The sequence below is a fragment of the Anabrus simplex genome, chromosome 5 (genome assembly GCF_040414725.1).
Source record: "Anabrus simplex isolate iqAnaSimp1 chromosome 5, ASM4041472v1, whole genome shotgun sequence".
In the NCBI taxonomy this organism is placed as follows: Eukaryota; Metazoa; Arthropoda; class Insecta; order Orthoptera; family Tettigoniidae; genus Anabrus; species Anabrus simplex.
The window spans coordinates 96,287,670-96,300,708 of NC_090269.1; the positions used below are offsets into that span (position 1 = coordinate 96,287,670).

Here is a 13,039-nt window from a genome sequence, read left to right on the forward strand (position 1 = left end):
ATAGATAAAGCAATTAAGAACATTCAGAACAATAAAGCATGTGGACCAGATGGAATTTACTATGAACATATCAGAAGCACGGCACCATACCGTACTTTTTAGACCTATGGAAGGACATCTTTAACGAATGCCTGAAACAAGGTACAGTGCCAAAAATCTGGCGGCAAGCCACGCTGAAGCTGTTGTATAAAGGTAAAGGAGATATTGAAGATCCGAATGCATACAGGGGCATAGCATTAGAATGTACAGCCTTCAAAAGCCTAACGAGTCTCCTGAATAACCACATATACAAGATGATAGAGAAATTCATCCCTGAAGAGCAGTTCGGTTTCACCAAATCGACTTTACACGCTGTGAAATGTCTTATGGACAAAATCGAGGAAGCCCTGAGGAATCCAAGAGGAAAGCTCCAGGTTACCTTCGTGGACTACACCAAGGCATTTGACCTCATAAGCAGATCCATGATAATAGAAAAGCTGGAAGGGTACATGGGGGAAAATTACATCACAAGAATTATTAGGAATATACTTGGGCATAACCTGGTACAGACAGACGACAGTGTTGACTGCTAGAACAGAAAAATGGTGTGCTACAAGGAGATCCACTTAGCCCATTATTGTTCAATATAGCCACATCAGATATCACCAAATGCATCAAAGCGGACGTCAAATTACTGGTCTATGCCGACGATATGGCTCTTATGTCACCCGAGATAACAAAACTTCAAGAAGCCTTTGACCAACTGGAAAAGTGGGGCACCAGAAATGAAATGCAACTTAACAAAAAGAAAACCATGACAATGACGTTCAGGAAAGGAGGCAGATCAGCAGCCAATGACAAGTTCACATACAAGAATGAGCGACTATCATTCGTCCCTCACTTTAAATACCTAGGGATCACCTTGCAGACATATGGAACTGTTTTCATGATACATGTCAAAGAAAGAATAACAGCCACAACCTTAGCCATGACTGGTATAAAAAAATCTACCAAAGATCTTGCTGAAAACTGCAATGGAAATATTCAAATTGAAAATTACCCCTGTAATAACATATGGCATGGCATTAATTTGGGAGTATCTTACCAAAAACAATCTAGCATATATATAAAAAGTGAAAGCCAAATTCTTAAAAAAAGTTTTATGTGTATCAAAGTACACCCGATTGCGCCTGGTATATGTGCTGGCAGTATAAGTCCAGGATCCGCCGGTGCTGGCAAGAGAAACTTTTTTCATAGAAGATCTCTGCCTACAACTTCAACTACTCTCTACACCGGCATACCAGAATTTGCTCATAGACCTTCAGAGAAAAAGGGAAGAAATATGGCTGGAGTTCTACTCTACAGACGCTATGTTAAACAGTGAATGGAAAACCCCCGGATATGAACTTGGACATGTAATGATGCGATTTGCTGTTTATGAATTTCACCACCGGATATGCAGCAGAGTCAACTGCCATGAACCAAACGAATTACAGTGTTTATGTAAATTGTGTGGGAAAAGCTGTGAGAGGTACCACGCAATGTCATGCTGGAAAAGATTAGTGTCACTGACTACATTCTGCCTTAATGAAAATGAGAACTAAAATTATTTTCTTTGCACATTGTGCGAATCTTTTCTAATAAATAAGTATTGATTGATTGATACACACAATGACAGGTGTGTGGAAATAAGGAGCAACAGAACGATGAAACAAAGACAATGCACGGTTCCTTATGCACTATGTCAAGAAACCTGATAGTGGCCTGGATCACTGAAAAATCTTTGGAATACCCACACCGCATACTTTCCCGAATTCAAGGACAGTTAGGATATAGTCTATGCAGTCTATTACACATATGGTACACACACCTTCCTGAAGAAGTTGAGAAGACGAAAGCGTCAGTTGGGGACTCAACAGAGGATGCATGTAAAATTATTTGTTTTGCTCTAAATCTTTCATCTATGTAGTTCCCGCTACGTCTGTGGTACAAATTACTTAAGGATTATACGAACATGGTAAAACGGTAGGACATAAGAAATTTTGTGAAAGGAAAGCATAGGCTAGCATACGTATGTTAATATTCGAAGTTGTTACCTGCCAGAATGCGATGAAAAAACCGTACAGCAGTTAATAACGAACCAACTTACCTTTGCATATTTATCTTTTATAACCACTACCTCTTCATCCTCTTCTATAATTAAATTGGGGTCTTTCATTGCCGATATAAGTCCTAAAGCCCAAAATCCTGTCGATTTTTTCGAGCTACTGTCCTTTCCCTCATCTTCATACTGCCTCTTAGTTCCCATTATAATCGTCAAGCTACAGGGACGATTTTCTTTTCTAGTTATGATCTGTTGACAATACAGTCAACGCTTCATACTTCCTTCGAAAGTTGTTCTTGTTCTTGTTGTTGTTCTTAAAGTTGATGTGGGCTCGTTATTTCACCCAGACACAATACTTTATTATATTTGCACTAGTTCGACACTCGCACACAATTCGATAAATAAGGACACCAATGCAGTTCGCAATATTCTCTGATTGAGAAGTACTTGAAGATTGAGTAAAGTAGATCGTGCAGTGGACGCACAAAATGGTTTCAAAGTACTTGAAATAGTTCATTAGAAGACGTAGCACATAGACAAATGAGAGTGATTAAATTATGTACACAATACTACGACATATAGGAGAATCACAGGGACACAAGGTATACTAATCTTCACGCTAGAGTGGCCGATCTCAGCAACTTCTACACACCATACAACACCGGACCAACATATGAGGGATAAGTAGGAGAGGGCAGTGGAACCAAATACAGTAGAGACAATACACGACACTTACGGATTTCGCCTTGCTAAAATGGGAGACAATTCGACGGTGGCGCTCCTAGTGACTTGACCTGAACAAATCGCGCTAAATTCAAATATCAATGGAAATGTATAAACGGAAATGGATAAATAAATTACGTCTAGAAAGAAAGTGGTATTGAGATATTAACTTCGAAGTTGCTAAAGCAATTCTGGATAAATGAATGAAGAATTATTTAAAAGGTTATTATTCAAAGACTGAAATTAGACATATAAACAAGGTGTGAAATGGACTGCTGTGAAATGGCTTGATCTTTCATTTATGCATTACTTTTTTAGCTTTAGCATACCTGCCTGAAATCTTACGGTTGGATTTGTCTGTTTTCCTCATTTAAAAACAATGTATCATCATATTAAGACATTTGTCAATAAAAATATCGGAACATTCCTTACACATATGATGCAATGAATTAACATTTAATAGCTGGACAATTTTCCTCTTAACATGAAGCCTACTAACAGAAAGAAAATCTATAAAATCCCGGCTTTAATCTGAGAAGAGGGATAAAAGAAAGAAAAGTTTGAAAATGTTGTCGATAGTGATGCTTTGAGGAATATTTACGTACAATTAGAGTAAAAATGTAACATACCCTTGGCTGTACAGTCGAGGACTTTTAAAGTCGCTGGCCTGGAAATGATCTGAACAGATCTTATAATTCTTATACAAGCGTAACGTCCCTTCTTTCTTGTACACTTTATCCAAATCGCTTCTGTGACATTTCAAAACCCACAGATCACACCTACAACAACACATCGGTATTGAAGGTTAACTGCTGCACTATACAATAAAATATGCAGTGGCGGCCGGTCAGTACGTGCTACCGGGCTCCAGCACGTAGCTTGGAACTGTAAGGAATATTATTCATGTACAGTACAATTATCCTGGTGCCTTTTCGTTGTTTTGAGTACGATATGAATTTGTGTTTTGTGCAAATCAGGACGAGATCTGTCGAACACCTAGCGCCGTTCTCCCGGGGAACGAGGCTCGTGCTCATGTGAAGTGAGCCCTTGCCTGTAGCCTGAAGGAAGCAATACGCAGGCGCAGCCAAGCTTGCAACACTCCCCCTAGCCGGCGGAGTATACCATAAACCGGGATCAACTTTCACTGATCCCGTCTATAGTTACTTCCTCTCCCGCAAGGGGGTAGAAGTACTCGATGCCTCCTGCTACCCGGAGCGCAGCGAGGGATCCAGTCGGCCGTGCTTATATTGAACGTGGTAAGCGAATCTGCCACTAGAGAGTAGCATCGTCTGGGTTCGAAAGTAAAGCGTAAGTGGAGGCAATCCATCTCACACATGCTTATTAAAATATCCATCTTCCTTTTGTGTCAAAAATAAGGAATTCGTAGGTGAGTCAAAGAATCTTTGACTGACCCTAAATGTTATCCCGCATTACAATGTAATTTACTCTGGTGAAATGAAATAGCGTATGGCTTTTAGTGCCGGAAGTATCCGAGGACATGTTCGACTCGCCAGATGCAGATCTTTTGGTTTGACGCCCGTAGGCGACCTGAGAGTCGTGATGAGGATGAAATGATGATGACGACAACACGTACACGTGGTTAAAATTCCAGACCCTGCCGGGAATCGAACCCGGGATCCCTGTGACCAAAGGCCAGCGCGCTAACCATTTAGCCATGGAGCCGGACATTTACTCTGGTAATAGGGGAGGTCTCAATGAATCAGTTGGCAGCTCTTTCAGTTGCTTTGTGCGGTTTTTAATCTCGCAGTTATATTACTGGTGCGTGTTTTTTTCTGTCATTGTGTTAGTGCTAAAGTTTATACGAAGATTTATCAAATTATTTATCCACTGCAGTGTATATAAAGTGAAATTAAATTAGTGTTCTTAGTGGGGATCTATATTTCCACGATTCTATTTGCACTGATGTAAGTTGCGCCATTAGGTTAGTAAAAACAATATTTCTCCAATGAATTATTTATCTCGTAGACAGTTGTCGAAGAATTCATCTGCTTCCAAATTAATGTTGTTTTTGTTTGTTCTGAGTTATAAATTGTGAGAAAAGTTGTATTATTATTATTATTATTATTATTATTATTATTATTATTATTATTATTATTATTATTATTATTATTATTAGTAGTAGTAGTAGTAGTAGTAGTAGTATTACCAAGTTTGAAGTATGCGTTGTTCATCATGGCAATATGCAGATTTAAAACAGCGTATTTAGCTTGTTTTTTGTAGCACGTAGGATGATTTTTTCACGAGCCGCCACTGAAAATATGCGTATTATATTTTAAGCCCGTTAAAACATGGGTCGAGCAGGTCAGAAGATTATGAAGTACTATAAAAATCTCTGTCACTGGAAGAATATATATGCAAACACAATATTACTTACATGTTCTTGTCACGAGGGAACCTGAAGAACGAGCGCGCATTTTTCTCTACTTCGTAATTACTGCAGCCAAACACAGCACATACCTTTCCCCTCATGTTGACAGGAGATATCAAGGAATGGCACACGCTACTATTTAATTATGTCAACTCACTGAAAACGCATAATTAACACCAAAAACTTCACACAAAAATGCACGTGCTCTTATGACAGAATCAGTACCGTTCAGGTCTATCCGCTAGAGTGTGCTCCAATAGCTGTCCCTCGATATCTCGCTCAGTGTCGTGTATTGTCTCTACTGTATTTGGTGGAACTACGGAGGGGTGAATATATGTAAGAGTGTGGGACTTTGGACAGAGGGAAATTAATATCTGATCAACGTATTTTGGGGATTTAGAGAGCGGAAAATGTTATTGAGATCGTAAACAAAAAATTAAGAGGGGTGACATTGTGATGATATGTCGCCAATGAAAATGTACACGCGATCGGTGGAGGGGGACAGATGACAATATACCAAGGACCAAGGGGGAAGTTTTCATTCCCCTTCACGAAGGGAAGGGACGGGCCACCTAGAAGGTAACGCCTTCTCTCTGGCCAGGAGATTTGGCGGGGTTTAGGGATTTTGGTGGGATTTGATGATAGAAGGAGGGAGTTTTTATTTGGTGATGTGATGGTGGGGCCTCTTGGCTAAGGGTGCAGTTCTGCTCTTTGCTTTTTATTGATTTTAAGTACAGAGGTTACATACATTCATTACAATTATGGTTTACAAAACATTATGGGTTTACAATTTAAGTTATTGTTGAAGGTCAGGGAGAAGGAATTGGGTGATTTGATGATATAGGCTGGAGAAGTTGAGTAGTGATGTGAGTAGGACTTGAAGTAGGTAGGTTCTGTTTTGGAAGTTTAGATGGTGGGATTGGGGATTGGGAAGCCGGGCGCGGTTGTGAGATGTAGAAGGGCGCGCGGGGGGGGGGGGGGGGTTGCGGGGGAGATCGAGATGGCTCCACACGGTGTTGGCGGCCGAATAGTCTTATCCCCTGCTGTATCAGTCGTTGGGCTTCTTTTGCTGTCTGTAGTTGGAGCCTCAACATAAAGGTGGGTCCGGCTTCGTTGAATATTCTGGATACTCGGTGGAGGTGGATTCCGGCCTGTCGTAGTTCTTGGTTGATGAGGTGCTGTGGTATGCCTGTGTTTACTCCTTTCACGACGCAGCTGGGTTTGTACTCGGGCGGTGGTGGTGGCTGAGATGTTTCGTTGCATTCGGGCGCTGGTGGAGATGGTTGTCTGGTGGTTTCCATTGCTTCCTCTGGTTCCTCATCGGGTGGCCGGGCCGTAGTATTGGGTGGGGTGGCTGGAATGGGAGACATCATTATGGGGGAGGTGTGGGTCGAAACTGTGGTGGTTATGGGGGTCTTAGGTGAGGTAGGGGTAGAATACGTAGCGGTAGTGGTGGTGATAGTGGTGGTCGGAGTTGTGTAAGTGTAGGACGGGGGCTGTTGCGGTGGGATGTAATGAGGTGGCTGGGTGCATGGTTTCGGTGTCGGTGGGGGGGATATACTCAGGCTGCCGGGTACCCGGTTTCGGTTCAAAATCATTCTCCATGTGTTGAGGACATGGGTCTACGTAGAACTGTCGTCCGTGAATGAATATTCCAAATTTCAGTGCTTGCTGGACGTCGTGAGTTGTGGCCAGTTGGATCAAAAATTTATCCGTAGGGATATAGTTTTCTAGGATTCTGGAAGCATTTGTGGCTGGTACGCCGCTGTTTCGGAGTGAACGGAGGAGACCTCCGTCCGTCACAGAGAGATCAACGCCTTTAAGGACACAATTAGGCATGATTGGGGAGGCCGACTTCCTTCTTGGCGTCTGGCCTAATTATGCTAATTAGCACGGCAGGGTACAGAATTAAAGATGTGGTGTTCCCCTGCCGTAATAAAATACAGGCGTGATCGATTTCCGAGTTTGGAGGGACAATATACGGTAGCCATGTGGCTTGGTTTAAAAGCAGGCGGTAGGGACGACGTGAGATGGCTTGGTTTAAAAGCAGGCGGTAGGGACGACGTGAGTCAAATGAGAATATTATGAAATAAGTAAGTGATGTTAATGTATTGTGGTAATCAGGGATTATAGTTGTAAATTAGAGTGATCTAAGAACTGATTTAATATATTGATTATTGTGTGAGAGGGCTTGTATACCAGACATGCAATTGACGTGGGGAGGGGAAAATTGAAATGTATTAAGCTTGAGTACTAGTGGTGGGAAAAGAGCGGTTCGGTTCGGAGCAAGTACTGTGACGTCATTACTCGGTTAAACCGAGTACAGAACCGAGTACAAATTTATAGCGGTGAATTTAAAATTTATATTGACCTTCTAAGCTACAGTTTACATTCATAAAGAAGATTATCAATTATTATCAGTGGTACAATGCTCCGTACTATCTGTTATTGGTTATTTGCACAATTTTTATAATGTAATGTAAATTTAACAGATAACGTAACAAACAGTGTAATCAGTGGCGGCCGGTCAGTACGTGCTACCGGGCTCCAGCACGTAGCTTGGAACTGTAAGGAATATTATTTATGTACAGTACAATTATCCTGGTGCCTTTTCGTGTTTTGAGTACGATATGAATTTGTGTTTTATGCAAATCAGGACGAGATCTGTCGAACACCTAGCGCCGTTCTCCCGGGGAACAAGGCTCGTGCTCATGTGAAGTGAGCCCTTGCCTGTAGCCTGAAGGAAGCAATACGCAGGCGCAGCCAAGCTTGCAACACTCCCCCTAGCCGGCGGAGTATACCGTAAACCGGGATCAACTTTCACTGATCCCGTTTATAGTTACTTCCTCTCCCGCAAGGGGGTAGAATTACTCAATGTCTCCTGCTACCCGGAGCGCAGCGAGGGATCCAGTCGGCCGTGCTTATGTTGAATGTGGTAAGCGAATCTGCCACTAGAGAGTAGCATCGTCTGAGTTCGAAAGTAAAGCGTAAGTGGAGGCAATCTATCTCACACATGCTTATTAAAATATCCATCTTCCTTTTGTGTCAAAAATAAGGAATTCGTAGGTGAGTCAAAGAATCTTTGACTGACCCTAAATGTTATCCCGCATTACAATGTAATTTACTCTGGTGAAATGAAATAGCGTATGGCTTTTAGTGCCGGTAGTATCCGAGGACATGTTCGACTCGCCAGATGCAGATCTTTTGATTTGACGCCCGTAGGTGACATGCGAGTCGTGATGAGGATAAAATGATGATGACGACAACACGTACATCCAATTATGGTTAAAATTGCAGACCCTGCCGGGAATCGAACCCGGGATCCCTGTGACCAAAGGCCAGCGCGCTAACCATTTAGCCATGGAGCCGGACATTTACTCTGGTAATAGGGGAGGTCTCAATGAATCAGTTGGCAGCTCTTTCAGTTGCTTTGTGCGGTTTTTAATCTCGCAGTTATATTACTGGTGCGTGTTTTTTCTGTCATTGTGTTAGTGCTAAAGTTTATACGAAGATTTATCAAATTATTTATTAACTGCAGTGTATATAAAGTGAAATTAAATTAGTGTTCTTAGTGGGGATCTATATTCCCACGATTCTATTTGCACTGATGTAAGTTGCGCCATTAGGTTAGTAAAAACAATATTTCTCGAATGAATTATTTATCTCGTAGACAGTTGTCGAAGAATTCATCTGCTTCCAAATTAATGTTGTTTTTGTTTGTTCTGAGTTATAAATTGTGAGAAAAGTTGTATTATTATTATTATTATTATTATTAGTAGTAGTAGTAGTAGTATCAAGTTTGAAGTATGCGTTATTCATCATGGCAATATGCAGATTTAAAACAGCGTATTTAGCTTGTTTTTTTTTTGTAGCACGTAGGATGATTTTTTCACGAGCCGCCACTGAGTGTAATTACAACCCTGTGCTTAATATGAGGCATATCAAGTAGACATAAATAAAGAAATAAACATACAAATGAATAAATAAATACCGTACAATAAATATAAATACATATGGATAAACGTACCGTATTCCATAATGTGATAATTGAAGAAACGAAATCTAGTGCTTTGAAATGTGCCTAAACTCATATAGTGTCAAACATTTCATTTATAACTATGTGGTAAAGAGTTAAATGAAAAATCTGTTAAGATAACATCAATAATGGAAATAAGTAAAGTATACAAATTAACTCAATTCTTTATCTTGTGACAAGCATTAAAATCAAGACACGATACGTTGTACACAGACAGTATGGGAGGTAGGCCTACCGTTAGTGTTCTGTATTTCATGGAACATGTGTTATATAGGAGGAATTTCCATTAAGAAATATCAGAGTTTCAGCTCGTTCTGCAGAAAGCGACGACCTTCGGTCTGAACGAATTTGTCCAGCACATGCAAAACACCTCCAATGCGGGCACAGATGTAGCAGGTACGCTAAGGTAAGCAAGAGCAAGTTCACTTAAGGGTAAATGAATATTGAAATTTCACGACCGCATTGTAATCGAAATCGACTTTCAACCTATTAGGTCGTGTTGCATACATCTAGTGCGTGTCGAAGAGATGTTAAGTACAGGAAAAAATGGCCAATCGGACACCAGTGGGATCCGAACCTACAACCTCCCGAGTTCGCGTTGGTAGCTCTACCAATTGAGCTATGGTGGCCTCGTTCTTTTTTGCTCTGTTGAAAAGGATCTAAGATACAGGTCTGGCTCTATCCTCTACAACCCTCAGTGACTGCTTGTCTTCGCATACAAAAGTAGCCAAACTCCCATGCAACTTAATTTTTTTCCTGCACTGTCTCATCCATACGTAGGGATGGGATTACTTTCACGATGTGCAACTGTATTTGTACCATGTCCTTGCGATACGCCCGTTTTATCTGATTCCATAAATTTGACGTCCCTCCACATGTACAATAGATTTGATTGCAAATTTTAGAAGTAGCGGATTTTCTACCAGGACTGCTAGTAAAATACTGCCATGCTTGGGAGGACTGTCATGGCATTATTGCTTCTTTCTTATTACAAATATCGGTAGAAAATATAGCGCAACAACTTTAAACAAAGACATATGTAGTATAAGGAAACACAAATAGAACAGACGTCTCAGTCTGGAGTCTGAACAACAGCACAGTGGTGTTGCGAGTCTAGCCTGGCTGGAAGGTTTACTGAAACACCCGCAGCGCTATACGGAGTATTCGAGTTGAATCGGTGCTCCGCTGTGACGTCACGAAAACCTGAAGAACCGAGTTACTCTCCAGTTCTACTCGCTCCGTCCCCACCTCTATTGAGTACAGGCAGCGTCTAGAGGAGTCATACAACGGACACTGAAAACAGAGATGATTGATATCGGCAGCTACGGATCCACAATGACATAGGGGTTCATCATCATCATCATCATCATCATCATCATCATCATCATCATCATCATCATCATCATCATCATCTGTTTACCCTCCAGGTTCGGTTTTTCCCTCGGAGCGAGCGAGGGATCCCACCTCTACCGCCTCAAGGGCAGTGTCCTGTAGCTTCAGACTCTTGGTCGGGGGATACAACTGGGAAGTATGACCAGTACCTCGCCCAGGCGGCCTCACCTGCTATGCTGAACAGGGGCCTTGTGGAGGGATGGGAAGATTGGAAGGGATAGGCAAGGAACCGGGAAGGAAGCGGCCGTGGCCTTAAGTTAGGTACCATCCCGGCATTCGCCTGGAGGAGAAATGGGAAACCACGGAAAACCACTTCCAGGATGGCTGAGGTGGGAATCGAACCCACCTCTACTCAGTTGACCTCCCGAGGCTGAGTGGACCCCGTTCCAGCCCTCGTACCACTTTTCAAATTTCGTGGCAGAGCCGGGAATCGAACCCGGGCCTCCGGGGGTGGCAGCTAATCACGCTAACCACTACACCACAGAGGCGGACGACATATGGGATGCTGTTGTAAATTAAAGCGAAATTTATATAGAGGCGTAAGAGCATGATTAAAGCGAAGGCGTAAGATATTGATAATATGCCGACGAGTGTAGGTTGCGTGTTGATACCAGAAAGTAGTAATAGTGGTTGTAGACTATGATAGAAATTGCCCTTCTGACGTGCAGATGTTGTCCATATGTGTTGCCATGATTGTTTTTGTTGTGATTTTAAGAGAGATATGAAATCTGTGGCGGGAATAGAAAATGTAGCTGGGTTTATAGATAATAGTGAAGCCTCTTTCGCTAATCGATCAGCCTGTTCATTACCTGGTATGTTTTTATGTGCCGGTATCCAAATGAGTGTAACTTAGACACCTAATTTATTTAAAGTAAATAGGATGTGCTTTACGTTATATACATACCAATTCAGAGTAAACTTGGTAGATTTTAGTGTTTGGAGCACGGAGAGAGAGTAAATATATTAGCAGATTGTATGGATGAATTTTTTATGTACAGTAACGTTAGTCGTATTGCAAGGAGTTCGGCAGAAAGAATGGAAAAGTGTGACGATAAATGAAACAATTCAGCATACTGAGTTTGTTCGTAGTAAAAAGCAGCTCCAACGCCACAAGAATTTTTGGATCCATCGGTATAAAAGTTGGTACATGCATTAGTGGGTGAGACACGAACTTTTTTAGAATATAGAGGAAAATATGAAAGCCGGTAAGGGAGCATAGCAAAGGATGATTCTTTAGAATAAATAATAGTAGGAGTATATTGAATCACGTCATATGGCACAGAATAGTATGGTAACACCTGACTACGAATAATATTAGGTTTAAATGGGGAGGCAGACTCTAATGCCCAAATTAAGGCAGGGGCTTGGCATTTTTGTGTGAGAGGGGATGGAAATGATTGAGCGAGTAGTTGTAGTTTTGGGAGAAGGTTATTGGAGATCACTAGAAGTCTTTTGAGAAGATACTTAGATGCTAGAAATCTGCGTCGAAGGAGAAGAGGAGGGTCACCAGTTTCTACTAATAACGCATTAGTAGGAGTGGTAGATAATGCACCAAAACAAACTCGCAGCGCTTGATTTTGTGTCGTATTGAGGGATTGAAGGGAGGATGGTGAAGCAAGATCAATGATATGTGCATTGTAGTCGAAACGAGCACGGATGGTGGAGCAGTATACTAATTTTGCTGCAACAGGATCAGCTCCCCAGGAAGGACGTGTTATAGCTTTTAATAGGTTAATATATGTGGCAGTACTGTTTCGTAGGTGTTGTATATGGTGGGAGAAGTGTAATTTACGATCAAGCATAATGCCAAGATATTTATGGTGCGAACGTATGGGAATTTCATATCTATCGAGCAGTAAAGGCTCTGAATTATAAACACGCTTGGTAGTAAAAATTACCGCAGAGCATTTTCCAGGAGATAAGGATAACCCATGAGTGTGTAACCAAGACTGGACTTTAAGCAGGAGCTGTGTTATGCATTTGCGGGCAACATCTATATCTTTATGGGAAAAATAGAGAACTATGTCGTCAGCATACATAAGAATTCTGGCAGATTGGAGGGCAAGTTGCTCAAGGTCGGATAAATATAAAGCAAAGAGTATTCCACTGAATATATCACCTTGAGGGATGCCGACAGTAGCCTGACGAGGGGATTGTGTAGTGTGGGGAGGTTTGAAGATGAGAGTGCGATATATTAACAGATGACGTAGAAGAGTTATGAAAGTAGTCGGAATTCCTTTTTGTAATAACACATCCCATAATATATTCAGGGGGACTGAATCAGAGGCACCTTGTATGTCTAGGAAGACAGCAATAGTGTGCTGTTTCCTCGATTTAGCTAATAATATGTCAATAATAAGCATATTGATCGCATCATGAGCATTTCGACCTTTACAGTAAGCATACTGATACTTGG

General features: G+C 41.5%; 1 protein-coding gene across 2 annotated transcripts in view; it reads right to left on the reverse strand.

Moving 5' to 3' along the window:
- Positions 1-2,402, reverse strand: part of LOC136873790 (aprataxin) — an 89,077-nt gene extending 86,675 nt beyond the window's left edge. For both annotated transcript variants that reach the window (XM_067147022.2, XM_067147023.2), the window contains exon 1: positions 2,129-2,402. In XM_067147022.2, coding sequence (XP_067003123.1) covers positions 2,129-2,287 — 159 coding nt within the window. In that variant the 5' untranslated portion in view covers positions 2,288-2,402. The remainder of the gene's footprint in view (positions 1-2,128) is intronic.
- Positions 2,403-13,039: the final 10,637 nt, after the last annotated feature.